Source organism: Talpa occidentalis, unplaced genomic scaffold (genome assembly GCF_014898055.3).
Source record: "Talpa occidentalis isolate TD23 unplaced genomic scaffold, MPIMG_talOcc4v2.1 talOcc4.12, whole genome shotgun sequence".
Classification (NCBI taxonomy): domain Eukaryota; kingdom Metazoa; phylum Chordata; class Mammalia; order Eulipotyphla; family Talpidae; genus Talpa; species Talpa occidentalis.
Window position 1 is genome coordinate 97,117,344 of NW_023601212.1, and position 20,536 is coordinate 97,137,879.

The following is a 20,536-nucleotide window of genomic DNA, read 5'->3' on the forward strand; positions in this document are numbered from 1 at the left end:
CTCTGGTGGCCGGGGAGCAGCCGGGGATCGAACCGGCGCCGCAGAGGCTGCGGGCAGCTTTGCAACCCAGCGCTCAACCGCTGCGCCACCGGGGAGGCCCAAGCACTTTACTTTAAATCACTGTGCAAGACACGTCCCTATGTCTTCTGAGTTCTAGCTAAAAAACCATCTGGGGACAAAGTTACCATGTGACCTAAGCTGCCTATTCGCTCTTTGAATCCTCAAATCATTTTTGAAGACAAAAAGGGCTGCGCTATTGGGGGGCATGGACTGGGTCCAGGCGGCCCTGTGCTGCGTGATAGGAACTGGCTGAAATGAAGGAAAACCAGCTCCCTAACTGGCCCCCAGCCTAACCCTGCCCACTTCAGTGTCCGTAGTTTTACTGGAACCCCGGCACCCACTTTCACTACGTCCAGCTGCAACAGCGGGGCGCACATGGCCTACAAAGCAAATCTAGTTATCGCCCAACCCCAGCCTCAACTATTCCTTGTGCCTAGAAAAGTTCCCACAAGTACTTGCGGCTGACGAACAAGTGGCCAAGAACAGCCTGCCTGCCTAGCACGTCTGTGCACACACGCCCCCCGCCCCCCGCAAGTAAGAGGCGCGGACACTCACCACAGGAGACCAGCCCGAACCACTCTGGTGAACCTGCATCAACGGAGCAAGCACATCGTTTGTGAGGAGCTGGCCACACTCCAGGCGCAAATGCCACCATTTTATAAAAATACAATTCATCGTCTCGTGTGCTGAGTTCTCAGTAGGGAGTCAATGGCTGGGTGGGGGATGGGCAAGGGAGGCACAATTAATCCAACACTTTCTCCCCCCAAGGGGGGCTGTTTTGAAACTCTGCTCAGGTGTCTAGTCAAGGAAGCAAATAACCTCAGTTCAAATAAAACTCTGGGTCTGTGGTATGTGAAAGTGTGATGGCAGCTCCTGACAGAATGCAAGTAATCACGGAAGCAAGGAGGCGGCCCTGGCAGGAGGCCGGAGTGAAGGGACTCGCCGAGGGACACGGCAACGCCAAGGTAGCCCAGGCCGCGGCAGGAGTTTTAGCTCCGCTGGCCCAGGGGCGGGGCTGGGGAGGGGTGTCGCTGGGGCTCAGGATTAAGGCTTTCTTCCAGCGGGGTCGCCAGCAGCCAGGGCTCAGCTGTTTCCCTCTTGCTATGAAATTAGAACTTAAGCAACTTCCAATTACACATCAACCTCAGAAATTAAGCTTTAGAACATAAGCCTATTTTTTTTTTTTTTAATGAAGACTTGCTTTTTTAAACAGCTACATAATCCACATGGCACATAATTCACCCATTTAAAGCACACAATTCAGTGGCTCTTGGGATATTCAGATTTGTACGTCCACCACCATAATCACTTTAGGACATTTTTATTACTATAAGAAGATACCCTGCACCCCCAACCTGTCACCCCCAATCCCTACGTGTCCCCCAGCCCTAGTGGCCACCATCTGCTCTGTCTCCCTAGATGAGCCTGTTCTGGACATGTCACAGAAACGAAATCATGTAACATGAGCCCTCTGGCCTCTGAAGTCCTGCTCCTTAGAGACACACTCACTCCTAGTTACACGGTTCTCTAAGTCACTGGTGACGATCCAACAGCCCGGAAGAAAACAGCCCAACTTTTATTTCATCTCACCGTTCACAAGTCTCAGTTTTTGTAAGCTAATTGTAGTGTGTATACGGGACACACACACATGAATGTTTAAACATCAGGGGGCACGTGCCAGGAGCTTGATGACAGGTGTGATCACAGGGGTCACCTACCTGATCCTGCGCCCTGCCAGCCCCCGCCACAGCAGGAAGCCCTGAGCAGAGCCCACAAGGGCTGGCCCATCTGCCCCGGCTCCTCTCCAGCTGGCGCCCCCAGCCCTCTGCCCCCTCTGCCACTCTGCTGAGGACATGAGGACACTCCTGCTTTGGGCATCTACACTTGCTCTAGGGGGGCCCTTTGGCAGGCTCTCAGAAACAGGGTGACCCTGAGCACACCTCCCTGCCACCTGCCCCTTACGCTGCTTTAGTTTTCTGTGACTTGTCGTCTGCCCCTCCCGCAGGAGCCCTCTGCCTTGTTCATCACTGCTCAGACCCAGCCCTGATGCCCCGGGGCAGCCTAACCCTGCCTGCAGCCTAGCTCAGTGGACTGCCCTTGGGGAACTCATCTTGGACTGCTTTTTGCCCCACTCTTGGCGGAGAGATGGGGAGATCCCAGCACCTGCACTCACTCTTGGCCCTGCCGCCTCCGGCATCGCTCTCCCGCAGTCTCAGTTCCCCAGGAGAGCCCACAGGCAGAAACATTCCCTTGCTTCCTGGGGAAGAGCCCTAGAGAAACCAGCCCCACGCTCACATCCCAGCTATGTTTCCGTGCCTTACTTCTGCATCTGGCGCACTGTTTCCCTTCCCCTCTAAGGCAACATCCATAGGAACACTTCCCACGTGCTCTGCGTGAACTTGAATGTCATCCCGCCTCCAACGTGCACAGCTGTTAAACAGGTGGTTGAGGAAAACATCTGCCTGATTTCGCTGTGTCCGTGCAGAGGCAGGCCGCTGCTGACCCCAGTGTCTAGTGGTAGCAGCGCAGCCTGCTGCGCCCCAAGACACTTCCCTGCGCCTGTGAGGTGACACTTACCTGCTCTCCTTCCAATCCCATGATCTTGGGAATTGATGGCCCACATATATCAACGTCCAGGAGAGCAACCTGGGGAGCAAGAAAGCAGAGCAGTGATGTAACTGGACACGATTCTCCAGAGGTGCACAAGTGGGAGGGGACGGAGTTTGAGGAAAAGGAAGTGAGGAAAATGGAAGAAACCAGGTCAAACATGGACCCAGTGGAAGCGCTTGAGCATGAGATATAACACTGTTCTTCTAGGCCATGCAGGAACAGTCCAAAACCTCTAAACAGAGTCTGGCAGAGTGCAACCCCACCCCGAACCTGGCCTTGCAGTGTGGGGAGAGGGGCGTCTATGGGCACTGGTGCCAGGTCACCTGGGGACTCAGGCTGTCACCACCTACTCAGGCCTTACCATGCGCCTGGGGGATGGTAACTGGGGAAAGTAAGGGGCACAGAGGCCCAGGGGCTTGTTCAATGAGCAAGGAGCAGAGGGACATAAACCAGGGACTCCCCATTCACACCAGGGCTCTTCCTCTGCCCCTGGGGCCAGGCCAGAGCACTCCCTCCAGCAGCTCTCCGACCCTGTGTCCTGAAGATCAATGACAGTTCAGACAACTCCCAAAACCAAAGGAAAAAAAGAAACCTAGGAAAATTTTTTGCAGATCCTCAGATGAACACCCTGCCCCAAACACCTGCTTCCTTGGTCTGACCCACGAGGGGCCGAGTTGGCCGGCGTGGGGCCAGCGTTCACCTTGAAAGTTCTCATGTCTAGGATCCAAAGTGCAGCACTTCTGGGTAATGTTTTAATTTGCCCTAAATTTGCTTCTTGCTTCCCTCTTCAAACCTCTCTTCAGACCTCAACCTCCTACTTCCCCAGGATCTCAGGGGACCCTCACACGCAGCTCAGCCTGCAGCCTCACGCGCCCTCTGCTGGAGCACGAGGATAGTGCAACAGGACACGCTCCTGGCCTCCTGGATACTTGGGGGTCAGGGGGTTGTTAATGACCCACAGACGTTTCATACCAGAGTGTCATGATTTGGGAAATTAAACTATCACTACGGCCCGAGATGTTTGTCAATACCCTCAGGTATCTAGCTACTCTGTGTCCTCTTTGGAGAACAATTTAATCAGTTTCCTTCTGAGGAATTACAGGCCGACAAACCAATGGGGTGAATACAGCAAACTGATGCAAGAATGGGTCATGTGCAGTTGCTGCCATGGTGGTGTCTGAAATGGCTGCTGCCAGACTTCCTATTGGCCCTGTCACAAGCCCAACACCATACAATTACTGCCAGAGAGCCCAGTTATTTCCAGGGCCCCTGCCTGCCAGAGCAGGTTTGTGCTCTGTGGAAGGTGCTAGAAGCCTGATGGGAAGAAGCCCTGGCTGCACTGGCCCAGCCAAAAGTGGGGGTGAGCGGGAAGCAGCTACAGGGCTGTTGGGCTCAAAGCTTCCCCTTACCACGCACCCCAAGCTTCCCCTTAAACAGAGGTCACGGGAAGTGGATTGAAGCCCTAACTCTCGGGGCTCCTGGACTGTGTCACTCTACAGTTGCTTCCCCACCCCCACTCCCATCTGTCTGGGCTTCTGCTCCATGAAACAAGCGTTTGTAGAAATGCTGGCACCTTCCAGCTCGAGTCTGCAGGCCCGAGGAGGCGCGATCAAAGTCCAGCACGGCAGCCTGAGGCAGAGTGCGGGCCTTTCAGTGACGAAGGTTGCTGTCCAGATCCCAAGGCAACACGATCTGGTAATTTATGGGCACTGGTGACATCGACAGTGGACACATGGCCTATGAATTTGCACGGCTCATAGCTCAAACTTCCATACAAAGGCTCCTTCTCCCTTCACTACACCCTGCCTGTACCTCCCAGCCAGCCTGAGATTAACTCAGGGGTGTCTTCCAATGCTGCTCCCACTTGAGTCGAGGCCCCGCACAAAGGAGCTGTTAGACTGGCCTGCAGGAGCTCATGTGGACAGCCTGGCTCACAGCCAGCAGAGCACAGGGTGGCCCCCTGCAACGTGCTGCACGGGGTGGGGGTGGAGGTGCGGGGAGGGCAGGCAGTGGGGGAGGAGAGGATGTGCGACTGGACTAGCCAACAAGACAGTCCAGTGTCCAGTGTCCACACTGCACCTTCACGGTGTGCCCTCTGGAGACAGTGGGGCTTCCACTGTCATGAGAAGGTGCTTGGGGGAGACACACCTTCTATGTGCAGACTTGTTTAAGTCTGACCTGCAGTGAGAAACCCGCTTATCCAGCCGCACATCCATGCTGGATAGGGCCTCCCTTCGCTGTGCTGCAGAGCCCATGCATGCGCCAGGGCTTCTGGGGAATCACGCGCCAGCAGTCACCCCTACTCACAAGCAGTAATTTGTAACCAGCCTGGCTCAAGCCCATGTCCAGGGAGCTGCTAAGGAACACGCCTGACAGCTTCTAAGAGCAAAGGTTATTCTGGGTAACAGTGATAACCTGAGAATTTCTTGGCCTGCCAACTGGTCCATACAAATTTGACCATCTGGTGGCAGGAGATGGCTGGCTACCAGAAAACAGAACTGACGAGTACATTTTGAACTCAGCACTGCTCTCTGACCAGGTGCAAACTCAGCACTGCTCCTCCATGGATAGGCAGGTACTTATATCAAGGTTTAAAAGCCACCACTAATCAATGAAAAGCCATTCTTAGCTCACAGGGCACAAAGACAGATGGGCTGGATTTGGCCATGGGCTCTGGTCTACCGACCCCTAGGATAGGAACAGGAAGAAAAGGGCTAATAAAGAAAAGAGGTTCTAAGCCTGATGTAACAATCAGCATGTCAAGAGAAAAGGACACTTGCTTTCCATTTCCACAGCTGGAGAAACCCATCCAAGCCTAGCTTGACTGCCTGGCTAAGCCTTCCCTGCTCTCCCTGCAGGGATCTGGATTCCCAAGAGGCCAACCCAACTCAATTTCAGGGGTCAGTGCTCAGCAAGTCGGCATGAACCCTCAGACTGAAGGAACTGCTCCCAGTTTTTCCCAGGGCCCCACCTGTGTGTTTTCATCCTCCGCTAGGACGTGGGCCAGGTGGGCACTGAATGTGCTTTTGCCGACACCGCCTTTCCCAGACAACACCAAGATTATGTGTTTCACGGTCTTCATCTTCTCTTTGATTTCCTCTATGGCTGCAAAGGAAGCAGTTCAGGTGATGAAGTCCCTCACTGAATCCTAGATGCCACTCTTCCCACAGGGCAGAAGAAACTACCATCCCGGGGCACGTTTACCAGGATCCTGGGTGAATCACCTGACCACCTGGCCAGTGGTGGTGATGAGTGCCGCAAAGGAAACGGGGCTGTTCTCGCACCTGGAACTTCCTCCTCAGTTGTTTCCTCCCCCTATCGGGACACTAGCTCCATGAGGGTGGGGACTCCGAAGTGGACACCACCGTATTCCCAGCTCTACACGGGGCTTTACCCATTACACAGTAATGGGTCCCAATCTGGGGGAAAATCTGCCAGGGGATCCCTGACAACATCTGGGGACAAATTTTCGTTGTTACAGGAACCAAAGGGACCACTGGCATGCAGTGGTTAGAGGCTAGGGATGCTGATAAATGTCCAACAGTATTCAGGACAGTCTTCCTGACAAAGAATGACCTGGTCCTGAAAATCAAGGGTGCCAAGACTGAGAGTCCCCAATGAAGTGTACAACACCAGGAGATAATTATTTTCTTCCTGTTTTTGATGCGGAAATGGAGTGTCAGAGAGGTTCAGGCTTTTGCTCAAGGTCATACTATTTGCAGTGCGCCAAGGGATCGAATCTAGGTATCCCTGCATGCCATCCAAATTCTCCCAGCTTCCTTCTGCTTTTTAAAGATCCTTTAGCGGCTCCAGAATCTGACCCCCCACCCCCACAATTTGTCCTTCTCAGTACTTATCACTGGAATTTATTTGCTAGCTTGTTTACTGTGGGGCTTCCCTATTAGTAAACTCCACCAGGGCAGTGGCATGACATTGACAACTGTATGCCCAGTGCTGGGCACTGTGCCTCGGAGGTGATCACACATATTTCTGTTGAATGACCTGGAGAATCCATCTTTTGCCCAAAGGAAGAAAATTTTGTCCAAAGGAAGAAATTTGCAGAGTCAGGATTTAAGCCTGAGCTCCTAAACTTCCAAATTTATATCCTATTCCCTCTGCAGGGGGCCGCCTCCCGACCACTGCACTGCCACTCAAACGTCAGGTCCCACCCATCAACCCTGCGGACTCTCCCAGGCTCCGCCCCATCTCAGCCTTTAAAACCCCGCCCCCGGCACTCAGGCCCCGCCCCTCGGCACTCAGGCCCCGCCCCCAAGCCCCACTTCCCCTCCATCCACGCCCGCCTCTTCCGGCCTGCGCCGTCCACTTCCCGCCCAGGCCCCGCCCCTTGCTCACCGGGGTCCGGGGCGGCGCCGGCTCCAGAAGCGCACAGCCGCTGGTTGGGGCACCCCTGGCAGGAGGCCCCTTGGCCAGCCTGGGCGGTGCCGGTCCCGGGACATCCTTCGCGGGAACAAGATCACAGTTAGAGGAACTCCTGCCCCTGGGCCCCAGCACCCACCCCCTCCGCGCGCTCACCCTGAGGCACCTCCTCCATGCCGCCGCTGGGGCGCCGACGCAGGCTCCGGAACCCGCGCTTGCGTATTTCCTCCCGCCGGCGCCCGATCTGACGCTCCAGCCGCGCGAAATAAGTGTCGGGCTGGGGAGAGTGTGTGCGCACGCGCAGGTCCGGCGGGGACGGCGGGGCTGCTGGTTCGGTTCCCCTTCACAGTGGGCTGTGCAAGACGTTGCCCTGCATCGCCCTCACATCGTCTTATACCTAAGAAATTTCGTATGCATGCTAATTGCGCTGTATTATGCCAAATGCTAGTCGCCTCAAGTTCAAGACAGCCCCCAATCTTGGCCACGGAGGCACACCCGGCCCTCTGTTCCACCTGCAGGCCAGGCCAGTTGCCCGGCAGAGTGTTCCATAATCGTCATTTGTCTGATACCCGCCTCTTCTCCCCGTGATTAGATTCAGGGTGAGTTTTGGGCTGGCTGGCTCCAGGGACGGGACTCCGGTGGGGTGAGGCAGCACCCCCATTAGGGGCCCTTGCTGGCCATGGGGGGCGGGTTGCTCGGTCCCACATGGAGTCTGCCCTGTTTCTGCTGTGGGCGGCGCCTTCTGCCATTGTAATCCGTTGAGGACTCTGCAGGATGATAAACTGAGACCACCTGAATGTCCCATTCTCCGTCAATCTTTCCATACAGGGCAACCCTGATATAAAACTGGTTGCCTGACTGTGGGTCCTCACCCGCGCCTAAAGGGGACTTATTAATGCTAAACTGCAGGCACACACAAAGGTTAACAAAAGGTTTATTCGCAGTGGAAGGGGGAATGAGGAAATGTACAACTCAGGGGGAAAATAGGGAGATAAATTCTTAAATGCGTCCTACCCATTCTGCTGACCTGGAATCCCAAATGACCCCAAGACCAAACCTGCCTAGCCAAGTGCCCGAGACCCCCCAAACATGGCTGGTTTTATTTACAAACAGCAAAAATGGTTGCTTAACTCCACCCTTAGGTTTTGCAACTTCCCTTTGGGGATCAATCACGGGGTTTGTAGTTCCCAGTGTCTTGATGGAGTGGGGGTGGCGTCCACAAAGCCTGTATGGCGTTTGCTCAGCACATCCTTTTCCCCTAACAATTCCACTTAGTGGTTTTAGGATCATTCTTGCCTGAATCAGTTATAGTGATATTTGCAAAACTGCCTTTCCCAGCCCTGTCATTATCCATTATCTTTATTATTGGCATCCTTCCATAAATGATGGCATTCTTGTCCCCTCTTTTTTTCCTTAGACTCACTATGAACTTCTGTGTTTTTAAAATTCTGACTCTGTGGTTTAGAAGTCGCTGTTCTTGCTGGTCGACTTTGTCCCCAAATCTCCCTCCCAGTCAGCATTGTTTAAGATGCTAATCCAAATCCTTTGAGCACATCTTTCTTACATGGTGAGATGTTCTAGGCTTCTCTTCCACATTTCCTACTGCAGTCATTTCTCCAAGGAGCTGGGGTTGCTTCCCTGGGGAATTAATGATCCAGGTCTTGGTGCCAGGTATGCTCACCACAGCTGTTAGAGGGCCTGACTGGGTCCTAACCCACGTGCTTAAAAGGGACTTGTGGGCCTCCCTGGTGGCGCAGGTGGTTGAGCCCCGCACTGTGAAGCTGTCTGCAGCCTCTGCAGCGCCGCCGGTTCAATCTCAGCTGGCCAGCGAGAATCCCACATGGCGCAGCAGGCCTCTCCTGTCTCGCCCGCTGCTCCCCTCAGCAGAGTATTTCACTCAATCTGCCTGTTCTGTTCCCCACTTTGTCTCTGGTGAATCCTCTCACCCCCCGCTACTCTGGCCTGTACCCCAGCTCTTGTATGCATAAATAAATAAATCTTTAAAAAAAATAAAATGTTTCGGTTCCTCTGATTAAAGGTGGCAGTGACTAAGAGCACAAAATTGAAGTTAAAAAAGTTTTTTTAATGTTGAAAACCTAGTTAAATCCCGTAGATTTAAATAGCTACATTTTTTAGGATTGACGGAGTTTGTAAAACTAGAGTGCAAAAATCAGTGATGAGGGGCTGCAAAGGGGGGCAGAGGAGGGAGAGAGGCAGGGAGGGAGGAGGGATGGGCAGAGACAGGATTTGGGGGCCAGGAAACTACTCTGAGGGGTGCTATGAGGAGGCCCAGACTGGACACCACCAAGTGTGAGCCTGAATGTAAATTACCTGTTTTCTTAATTATCAATATTGATTTGCCAGTTATAACAAATGTACCAGGACAATGCAAGGCATTAATAATGGGGACAAGTGGGGTGGAGGAGAAGGAACATGCAGGAACTAGCTGAACTTCCTGATAAATTTTTCCAGACACCTAAAGTTGCCGCTCCCCCCACCCAAACAAAGTCTGTTAATTTTTCAAAATTTGTTGATATTTCTGAAGGATTAGAACTTAAATCTAGACCAGGACTATGGGGTGCTCTGCCCCACACCCCTCCAGAGCAGGCTTCCTGGCCCTGCCCACCTTATAACCTGGGGAATTTTAGACCCGAATCCTTCTCCCCCACACCAATTAAATCATCACAGGCCCTGGGCCTGATCCTACTTCTCAAGGTTTGGGGGTGCATCCCCCACTCCAACAAACAAGGCTCCTGACCCCAGCTGGAGGCCTGTGATTCAACTCCACCCCACCTCTGCCCGGAGATGGCGTTGGCTCCCACAGGGTACGGCTCAGGCACAGGTCTGTCTTCTTCCCACTGCTGATGACGAACCCAGGTTGTCACCTCTGCTTCCCCCCTCCTGACTGCAGGTTGGGGGTTTAACAATCCTCCCCTTGGACTTTCGGGCTGTCACCTGTTCTGACTGTGATGATGGGTCAGAGGCTCCCTCATCTCCTCCTTGGTCTCAATTAAGTTGCTGGAGCAGCTCAGAGAACTCAGAGAAACTTAGAAAAAATTTGCTTCTTCATTCCTGGTTATCATAAAAGGATAAACACATCACAGAAGGATATTGTAAAAGGATCAGGAACAGTCAGAGCTGCACTGGGCAAGGAGTAAGGGAGAGGGTGGGCTGCTCCCAGGTGCTCTCCCCAAAGCTTATTTGGGTTTTGATGGGGGCTTCGTTACACAGACAGGATTGATTAAATCATTAAAGGACCATTGGCCAGAGGTCCAGGTACTGAAGGTTTCCACCCTCCAATCCCAGAGATGGTTCCCCCGGCAACCAGCTTCTGGCCTTACAGGCCTCACACACGGTTAGGTCCCTTAGTCAGCACTAACATAACAAGAGGCACCTTCTCAACTCTTAGCCTTTAGGAAATTCCAAGGGTTTTAGGGGCTCTGTGCCAGATTGGGACAAAAACCATACACATTTCTTATTATAAATCACGGAATCACAGCATGTTTTAAACACTCCCCAGGGGTTCTGGTGGTGGCACTACAGACTTACTCGGAGGCAGTGACGGGTGTGAGGCGGGTGAGGGCGGGCTAATCATACTCTGAAGGCAGATGACACAAGTTCAAATCCATGTCCAGCTTTTAGGGCCTGAATAACATTGGACTAGTCACTGCATGACCCTGCTCCAGTTTGTTCCTCTGTAAAATGGAGGGGGAGGTAGTTAGATCATTTGCCCCGTGAGATTTCTGTTGGGATAAGAGTTTAATTCTTGCAAAGCATCAAGAGCAAAACATCCAGAGAGCAAAGGTGCAATACACGGGTGGGGTGGGTGGCTGAGGCTTAGGCAGGGAGAGTTTCCCTTAAGGCATGGCGTGTTAGTGGGTGAAACAAGATGAGAACCTGTGTTAAAATGGTTAAGAATTTAAATACTGAATCAGTGGGACAGAAGCATTTAAATACCTGCAGGTGGAGAAAACGCCATCACGCGCCCTGGAGGTGCTGCCTGCAGTTCTGCATTCCACCAGTAGATGATGCTCTTCCCCAACAGATCATCAAATTTTCCCCATGTGGGGAAAATTAAATTTAGAAGTAGAAAATTTTCTACCTCTTTCCTTGAATCCAGCAAAAGTATCACCTAAAGAGCTACATACATGCCAGGCACTTAACATACAATTGAATGAAAAAATAAGACTCCATTCTTTATACGTAGAGAAGTTGATGTGTGTTGTTCAAGAGCATAGATGTTCTAAACACCCGATATTTGCATTAAATTCCAGCTCCCCCGCCACCAGCTTGTGCCCTTCCTTCAATTCTCAGTTTCCTCCTCTGTAAAATGGCAATATTTACAATAACCTCGAAGGGTTATTATGGGGAGGAACAAATAATATGAGTAAAATTATGTTTTTAAAGCATCTGGTACATTTAAGCCCTAGGTAGGTGCTAGGAATTATTAGTTTGTTTCTTAAACAGCTTTTTTGGGGGGCCCCCCCAGTGGTGCAGGGGTTAAGTTTTAGCACTGTCTTGCTATTACCCATTGCTTTGAACTGAGTTAGATTCCCCAGCCAGGGAGCTGACCCACATGGCACGGCAGACCTCTCCTGTCTCCCCACTGCTCCCCTCAGCAGTGTATTTCAGTGGCTCTGCCTGTTCTGCTCCCCACTCTGTCTCTGGTGAATCCTCTCATCGCCCCCCACCTCTGGCCTACACCCCAGTTATTGTATGCATAAATAAATAAAAATAATTCTTAAAAAAAACCTCAGCTTTGTGAAGGTGTAACTGATGGACAATAAATTGCATGTATTAAATATGTACAACTGACATGTTTTAACTTATGTATACACACCGTCACCGCAATCAAGATAGTCAGTTCATGTATCATCTCCCTCCCCCAAAAGAAGCTGATCTTTCATAAGTCAACAAAAGAATCCTGCCAGGACCCAACCAGTCTGCCAGCCTCAGACATGTGAGAAACAAATTTGGAACACGCGTATATAGTATATGCTCTGTCACTCATGCTTGTGAAGGAAAATATACGCATATACATTAAGTATGGAAGACTTAATCAAAAAGTCACAGTCTCCCTCTGTGCCCCCACGCCCCACAGACTTCAGGCCCTCTCCAAAGGTGATCATCCAGCACTGTGTATCCTCCCACATGTGTGTCTGTGCGATGACTTGCATGTTTGCTTCAGCAATGTCACAGCTTACAGGCGGTTCTATCGCTTCCGCACTTCCCCTATATTTGAAAGCCTTTTCTTATCAGCAAATGCAGACATCATTTTCTTCGAAAGTTGCAGAGTATTCCATAGAATGGGTGGGCTACGATCTCTTTAGTCATCCTCCACCAGCGGGTATTGGGTCAGCTCCACTTTTTTTTTCATTGCTACATTAACTGCAGCAATGACCACACATCGGCGTGCATTCTAGCACACGTGCATGTGTCTACCGGTGGGTTTCCGGGTCACTGGTCACCAGCCAAGACCAATGCTTGAAGTCCAAAAAAGTTACCTTCTGAAGTGCAGAGCAGGGGAAACAAGCCTTTATTGGAAAATTCCGTTTTTGTGTTTGCATGGACCTGCATGCTGAATGGGAAACAACTTCCTTCTGACTTTTTCTCGGATCTTTCCTGTGTATGTCCCTATGTTGGTGGTTTTCTTTTCTTTTCTTTTTTTTTTAAATAATAAATTTTATTTTTATATTCCCCATACAATTGCAGCCCCCCCATTCTGACCCCAATCCCTCCCCTCCCGCCCCCGCCCCCTAAAAGTGTCTCTGGTTCATAGTTTTTTGTTGATTTTGATTTTCACTTTCTTATAGTTATTCATTTTCCTGGTCCCTTATTTAAGTTTTCTAGATTCCTGCTATGAGTGAGACCATCCGGTATTTTTCTTTTTCTTTCTGGCTTATTTCGCTGAGCAGGATCCCTTCCAGCGCCATCCATGTTGCTGCAAATGGCATGTGTTTATCTTTTTTGAATGCTGAGTAATATTCCATGGTGTATATGGACCACATCTTCTTGATCCAGTCATCTATTTTTGGGCATTTGGGCTGTTTCCAAAGCTTAGCTATTGTAAACAGTGCTGCTATAAACATAGGGGTGCAGGTGCTCTTTGGAATTGATGTTTCTGTGTCCTTTGGGTAAATACCTAGGAGTGGAATTGCTGGATCCTATGGAAGCTCTATGTTTAGTAGGTCCAGAAATCTCCACACAGCTCTCCACAGTGGTTGGACCAGTTTGCACTCCCACCAATAGTGCAGGAGAGTTCCTTTTTCTCCACACCCTCGCCAACATTTGTTGTTGCTAGTTTTTTTAATATGTGCCATTCTCACTGGTGTAAGATGGTATCTCATGGTAGTTTTGATTTGCATTTCCCTCATGGCAAGTGATGTTGAACATTTTTTCATATGCCTGTTGGCCATTTGCATTTCCTCTTCAGAGAAGTTTCTTTTTAGCTCTTCTGCCCATTTTTTGACGGGATTATTTTCTTTGTTGTTGTTGAGTCTCATCAGCTCTTTGCAGATTTTTGTGATCAGTCCTTTATCATTAGTGTTGGGTGCAAAAATCTGTTGGTGGTTTTCTAAGAACAGATTTTGGCTGGGAGGAAGGCACAGGGCAAAGATCCCTGTCTACCCACAGGGGGCGCCCCAGGAAAGCGTGCAGCCTTGCTGGGCTGGGTTGATGCTTACAGCATTTAGCAGACAGCTCAGCTCCCAGGACACATGCCGGTCCGATGCCTTTCTTCTGCAGACAGGGTTTCCCATCAAATGCACAGACATGGCGCCGTCCCTTTGCACGAGGGCAGGCAGCCAGCTCAAAACAGCTGGTCCAGGGAGAGCTTGGTGGGCCTGGAGTCTCCAAAGTTTGGGCGGCAAGGTGGGGTGAAGGACTGGGAACCCACTCCAGGGGGGCCGTTCCTCTATCATCCCCCAACCCCTCCCACTTGCCACTCCAGATATTTCAGGAAGAAAGTGACGCTTTCCTTCTGTGTGGTTTAAAAGAGATTGAAAAAAGTGCAATAGTAGTGGGGGGGGAGCATGGGGGGCTCACAAGGCTGCAGTCAACTGAGTGTATTTGACATCCAGGGTTGAGCATTTTTCTGACATCTGCCTCTTGAGGAGGTTGAGATATCCTTAATGATATCTCCAGGAATAATTGAGTTTCTGGTTATTGTTTTTTTTTTCCAGTTGTGATACAATATACATACAAAGAATTGTATTCCAATGTTAAAGATGGTGACTTCAGTAAAGGAGTCATAGACAAATGAAAATAGTCACTTGCGAAGCAGAAATATCACAGCACACAGGTGCCATCCTGCCTCGCAGGCTGACATCCTAGACATATACCTGCAAACGGCCACACAGAGCGCGCTCGGAAGGGACCACACGCTGGCATTCACCCTCAGGTCACGGCTCTCCTGTTTGTGCTGCCCGGCTGTCTTCACCAGGGACACGAAGCACCCAGAGATGGGATCTGCACCCAAACAAAGCATCGCCCATTTCCAACTGTTTGGTCCTTCTCTTGGCTGCCCTCAACGTGCTGGCTCTTCTAGAGGACCCTGCTAGGTAAGTGTAATAGGAATTGGGGTACCCAGAGCCCACATGATTTTCTTACCCAGCTCATTGTATGGGGCTATCAAGGCTTTCTTTATGGGTATTCTGTGGACATTAAATGAGCATTGGAAGGTATTGGGTACACAGATGATGCCTAATAAATGTTATTTCTTTCTGCCTTTGTCTTCACATTCCATTTTTCAATCCTGGTTTTAGGCCATTGGGGAGAACATGCCCATGGACCTTCTTACTCCATTGACAAGGACTAGCTGAAGGTTAGACTCTTCTCTTTCCCATTTCAAAAGACCAAGTTCTCTGCCTCTTCATACTTATAGAATTTGTTGCCACTCCCACCAGTAAAGAAAGTGGGGCAGTTTCTTGGGGAGATAAAAATATTGGCATAGAGGAAAGAATTGAATACCCAATCTGGGACAAGAAAGCTCTCATTCTGGGATGTCCATTCATTCATTCAGGAGTGTGCTGGATGCTGGGACTGAATAGCGAGCAAAATAGATGAGGGGGTGCTCATGATCTCTGCCCCCACCTTCATTAAGGTTAGATTCATTGAGGTGTAATTTCCATACAGTAACAAAAATCCACTGGTTCTAGTAGACAGTTCTATGGGTTTTGATGACCAATGTAACCCCTACCACTATCAAGACAGAAAGCAAGACTATGGCCATCCCCAAATTCTCCCTCCAAATTCAATCCCCCCTACTCCCACCACCACTCCCTGGAGCGGCTTTCACTTAATATAACACATTTGAGATTCAGTCATGTTGTTTCTGGGAACTTCATTCCTTTTCATGGCTGCATAGTACTCCACGCTCTAAATGTACTGGAGTGGCTGAATGACATTTGTGTCAGTGATGGACACTAAGTCAACAGAGGTCCCTACAGCCTGCACCATGGATCCGGGATGTATAGCGGGCTCCACCATCGAGGTTTGTGTAATTATACTCTGACGTTTGAACCCCTTGCCTAACAAGGTATTTCTTGCTTTGGTATCACCTTGTAGACAAAGAGTGAAGGCAAACAACCAACCTGGACCAAGCTGGCCCTAAGCTGTCAGAGTTTACTGGAGGGGAACTACACGAAATCTCATCCCACAGAGCAGGGTTAGGTCTGCAAAAACTGATTCGACGGTGATTGGAAAATACATAAATGCTCTTTCTTGCACCTCCAACTCCGTGGATTGAGAAACTTGTCCTTACTTCGTTGGTTTGGTTTTACAATATGGTCCCTGCTGGTGTGACCGGGAGAGCACCCCAGGGAAGTCCTGCACCCCAGGCTTTATGACAACAGTGCGAGTCATAGAGGCCTGGCCAGGGCCCAGGAGAAGTGCCTTCCCCTCCCTCCAGGCCTCGGCCCCCTGGGGAATAGTTTGCCAAAGCAGAGCTGATGGGGGAGGATGGAGTTTCTGGGAACCACTCAGACTGCCAGTTACTGTGTCCCCAAGAAAACCTGTGGCTTCACGGAGCTGCCGCCCGCAGTGCGGGCCCCCGTGGTCCAAGAATGCTGCCAGCCCTACTACCTGCCTGGGCACCGCTCCCTCAACTGCTGGAGACCCAGCCTCTTCTACAGGATCGCCAACACTCAGGCCTGCCCAGACAAGGAAGCCATGTGCCGCAGCCCGCTCAGGCCTCCCACCATCCTGCCGGCCCTCCGTTCTGCGCTCTTCTGCCGCTACAGCCCCCGCGACTGGGAGCGGTCCAGCCAGCTGCAGATATGCGGGGCTGAGGCCTCCCGGAAGTGGTGCAGCCGGCTGACGGGCGACTCCATGCGGCTCATGCAGGAGAAGGATCAGCTGACGCGCCAGATGCAGGAGGGGACCACCAGGAACCTGGGCCAGAGGCTGTCGGACATTGGCTTCTGGAAGTCGGAGCTGGGCTTTGAGCTGGAGCGGCTGGCCACCGAGACTCAGGGCATGGAGTCTGTCAAGAGGCGACTGGAGTGTGCGGCTGAGGAGATGAACTGTCCTTTGCAGGTGAGCATGGGGTGGGCACGAGGCCCTGAGGTCAGGTTCACAGAGACAGGCTTTGCAGCTGGGTTTGAACTGCGTAGTGAACTATGACATGTCTTCGAGGTAAAAAAATAGAATCGTAGTCAATTTGGGTTAATTCCAGTCAAATCAAGATACTGTGAGCTGAATGAAACTTCCTTTTCTCCTTGGTCTTGTGTCAGCATTTCAGGGGGTTCCTCGAGACATGACGGGCATGCCTGTGTGTGTGCGTGCATGTGTGTGCGTGCATGTGTGTGCGTGCATGTGTGTGTGGCCACTCTATAATTCACATGTTTACTGACGGATGGTTTCTCTGTGCCCCCAGAACGTGGGCGCTGGGCAAGCAGAGCTTTGCCTGCCTGGTCACCATGCATTCAAGACACAGTGGACAGGATGTGACAGGATGTCTGTGAGGTCCTTAGTGACCACTCTGTGCAGGTTGCTGGTCGTCTAGGCTGGTACTTTGAATGTCTCAGCCTAGCACAGCATGTGGCACATAGTAGGCATTCAGAAGTACTTGCTGAAAATGGAATAAACAGCCCAATGTGGACTTGCTGGCACGTCCCCAGACCACATCAGCTGGGGCCACATGTGGCTTCCTGTCCACCATGTTGGATGCCACGGGCTTGGTCATGTAGGAATTTGTGTTTCTGTCATGAGGTGGCGCTCTGCCTGGCCAGCCTGGGCCTGTGGCTTGGCCTGGAGGTTTCATATTTCACATTGGGAGCTGGGCTTGGGAGGAGCACTTTGCTCTTCTCACCTGAGGCAGGGAGATGGGGGGAGGGCAAAGGGTAGCTGACTCTGGCTGTCCCCTGTCATCTGGGCATTTTAGTTTTCCAGAAGGTCCAGCATGTGATTCCGTGTCTAGCCCGCTTGCCAGAGCTCACAGGCGCTCCCTGCTGCAGAGGAGCCCATGAGCGAGGTCCTTGCGCCTGGCCCCGGGGTGGAACCAGCTTTCTCTGTCTCGGGCCAGGCCATGAGAGCTGCTCTTGCCCCTGGAGTGGGTGTGGAGGCAGGACTCTGAAGTCGCGGCCATGCCTGCCCCATCTGGGAGCTGGGCCTCGGCAGACCAGGCCGCCTCCAGGTGCCTGGAGACTTGGTGCCGGTTCTGACCACTGTGGAGGAGGATGCCCTGCACCCCAAGAATTTCCCCCCTGAGGGAAAGTGGAAAGAACTGCTTCTCAGGGACCTGCGCAGCATCCAAACTGTTGGCTTTCTCTCCTTTGCTTTCCCTTCCCTCAGCTGGTCTGGAAAATCCAGCTCTGCCCGTTCAATGCGGCCGCCTGACAGTCACGCGGGGGCTCGGGGTTGGAGACATCGGTTCTGCCCTCTCCTCTCCATCTGCAGGGCTCCCACCTCAGGCCAGGCAGCCTGTCCCTGGATAGTGGGGCTACCTCCTCCCTGCCCCGACGCCCCACTCTTGGTCCCTTCCAATCCATTTTCCAAACAGCAGTCAGAAGGGTGATTTTAAAGACTGAACTGAATGTCCACACGCCCCTGCTAAGAGCCCCTTAACGGTTTCCTAATGACCCTGGGAACATCCGTGCACCCCTGCATGGCCAGCCACGCCCTCCACACCCCAGGCCCCAGGGCTTCCTGTCTGTACCTCCTCCTGCCTCAGGGCCTTTGCACCTGCCTGTCCCTTCTATGGCACATTGCTCCCATCTATCTCTGCTGTTTCTCCTGACTCAGTTCTGGGTCTGTCATCTCCATAGTGAAGCTCTCCCTGACCACCCACATCTCCTCGTTCACGGCCCCTTATCTCAGACAGAGTTGAGATTCTTAGGGGGTTATTTGTGTGTGTTCTCTTCCCTCTCAGACATAGGCAAGGAGGCACCATCAGCTTAGTTCCTTGTGGTATCCCCAGACCTCGAGAGAGTGTGACCAAAGAATGGGATCCTCAAATTCTGGTGGGATGGGCCAACATAGCCCCCTCCCTTGTCCCAGCTGGACATGAGCCCAGCCCTCCTGCAGCTCTTTGTGATGTCATAGGTGACTGGCCAGTCACTGTTGCTCTGTTTTTTTTTTTTTTAATATTTATTTATTAATGCATATAAGAGCTGGGGTGCAGGCCAGAGTTTCAGAGGGGTGAGAGGATTCCCCAGAAACAGAGTGGGGAGCAGAACAGGCGGATCTACTAAAATGCACTGCTGAGGGGAGCAGCGGGGGAGACAGGAGTGGTCTGCTGCGCCATGTGGGTAGCTCCCTGGCTGGAGATCAAACTCATGCTGCAGTGGCTGCCAATAACTTCATAGTGCTGAGACTTAACCCCTTGTGCCCCCAGGGAGGCCCCCTGTTGCCACACATTTTGTCATTGGGAATCCAAAAGTACATTCATTGTACTCATCCAAGGTACTCAATATCGAAAATTTGCAAAATAGTAATTCCCACCGCTACTTTCTGGAGATAACCATTCTTATTCACTGTATCTAACCCTCCGCCCCCACCCCGCCCCCCTTCAGTGCTTTCTCTAGGTCTTTTCCCCACGGATATGTCCTCCTTGCAAGGAATGAAGGGGAAGCCCCCTTCTGCATGATGGACGCCACCTTCATTTTGGCCTCAGCCCCACTTTCGAGGAGGGGCATTGGTTCTTCCATTTGTGAGCCCCCCCAGAAGCCACTTCTGTGTCTGACGTGCCTTCCCACAGCCTTCTCAGTTCTGTGCTGCTCACATTGTGTGGCCTGGGATCTGACTCACCCCATAAATTGAGCCACAGGACACAAGAACTGGAAGACCCTGTGACTCTGGGAGAATCATTCCTCTCTTCCCTCTGCGCCTCGACGTTTTCATGTATAATGAAATTGGGACAGAATCACTCACTTTTAACCCTCCCTTCAAGCTGTAGAAACACTTCAAGCTTATACTGAATTCTAATAAATAAAGCAGATATCGGCAGGCCTGCAGGAGTAACTGGGAGCCTCGTTTTGCTAGGAAACCTCGAAGCCAGCCTGGCTCTGTGCTTACTCACCTGGGCATGTCACCAGGTAACAAAAGGTTAGGAAGCAAGCTGAAAAAATGCACCTGGGTGATTCTGTTATAGGGCAGCCCCGATATTGAACCGGTTGCCTGGCTGTGGGTCCTCACCCACGTGCTTAAAAGGGACTTATGAATACTCCACTGCAGGCACACACAAAAGGTTAATAAAAGGTTTATTTCCAAGGGAAAAGGAAAGAAGGAAAATGTACACCTCAGGGAGAAAATAGGGAAATAAAGTCTTTAATGTGTCCTACCCAATCTGCCGACCTGGAAACCCAAAGGCACTCTCAGAGCTGGCCAGACTCTGCGAGCTGGTGGAGAGTCAAAATGGGGGACCCCTCCAAAGCCCACGTGTCTGGCTTTATACCCACCTGGCTGCTTAACCCCACCCTCAGGTCCCAGCCACCTTCCCTTGGGTGGTGATGGGATTTGGAGTTCCCAGTGTCTTTGGCTTTGGCCTGGGGTGGGGGTGGAGTCCACAAAGCCTGTATGGAATTAGCTTTAGGACAGCCTTTTCCCCTTAACAATTCCAGGACCCCTGAGCGTGGGGGGCCTTCAACTGAGTTTGCCCCTGGTGGGGTTTGTGGCCACACACCTCCTATTTCTGGATGTTCTGACTGTTCGTGATTCCAGAATTTCTCTGCATAGGGGTTGGTTGGGATAGGGACCTTTATATAAGATGAGCTTCAGATGCTGATCACAGGCACGAGTACAGAATGTGTCGAGCTGTGCTTCTTACTTGGGTTGCATAATAACATCAGCAGGAGCTAACTAGTCTAAAGATTATTCTATGTGAAACCCTATCTATTTTTTTTATTTTTTTTTTTATTTTTTTTTTTTTTTATTTTTTATTTTTTAATTTATTTATTTGTTTGTTTTGTTTATACATGCACTGGGTACAGTCAGAAGCACGGGAGGGCGAGAGAATTCACCAGAGCCAGAGCGGGAGGCAGAGCAGGCAGAA

The 20,536-nt window shown here is 51.4% G+C and overlaps 2 protein-coding genes across 3 annotated transcripts in view; one reads left to right on the forward strand and one right to left on the reverse strand.

Moving 5' to 3' along the window:
* The window catches only part of NUBP1 (NUBP iron-sulfur cluster assembly factor 1, cytosolic), an 11,887-nt gene extending 4,634 nt beyond the window's left edge, over positions 1 to 7,253 (reverse strand). Inside the window, exons 1-5 of one of the 2 annotated variants that reach the window (XM_037507608.2) lie at positions 7,204 to 7,253; positions 7,024 to 7,128; positions 5,642 to 5,775; positions 2,638 to 2,706; positions 616 to 648 (exon numbers count right to left, since the gene is read on the reverse strand). In XM_037507608.2, coding sequence (XP_037363505.1) covers positions 616 to 648; positions 2,638 to 2,706; positions 5,642 to 5,775; positions 7,024 to 7,128; positions 7,204 to 7,222 — 360 coding nt within the window. In that variant the 5' untranslated portion in view covers positions 7,223 to 7,253. The remainder of the gene's footprint in view (positions 1 to 615; positions 649 to 2,637; positions 2,707 to 5,641; positions 5,776 to 7,023; positions 7,129 to 7,203) is intronic. The other variant, XM_037507609.2, reaches the window with a different exon arrangement.
* An 8,671-nt stretch (positions 7,254 to 15,924) lies between these two features.
* Positions 15,925 to 20,536, forward strand: part of TEKT5 (tektin 5) — a 35,220-nt gene continuing 30,608 nt past the window's right edge. Inside the window, exon 1 of the mRNA XM_037507612.2 lies at positions 15,925 to 16,581. Within this exon, the coding sequence (XP_037363509.1) occupies positions 16,006 to 16,581 (576 nt within the window). The 5' untranslated portion in view covers positions 15,925 to 16,005. The remainder of the gene's footprint in view (positions 16,582 to 20,536) is intronic.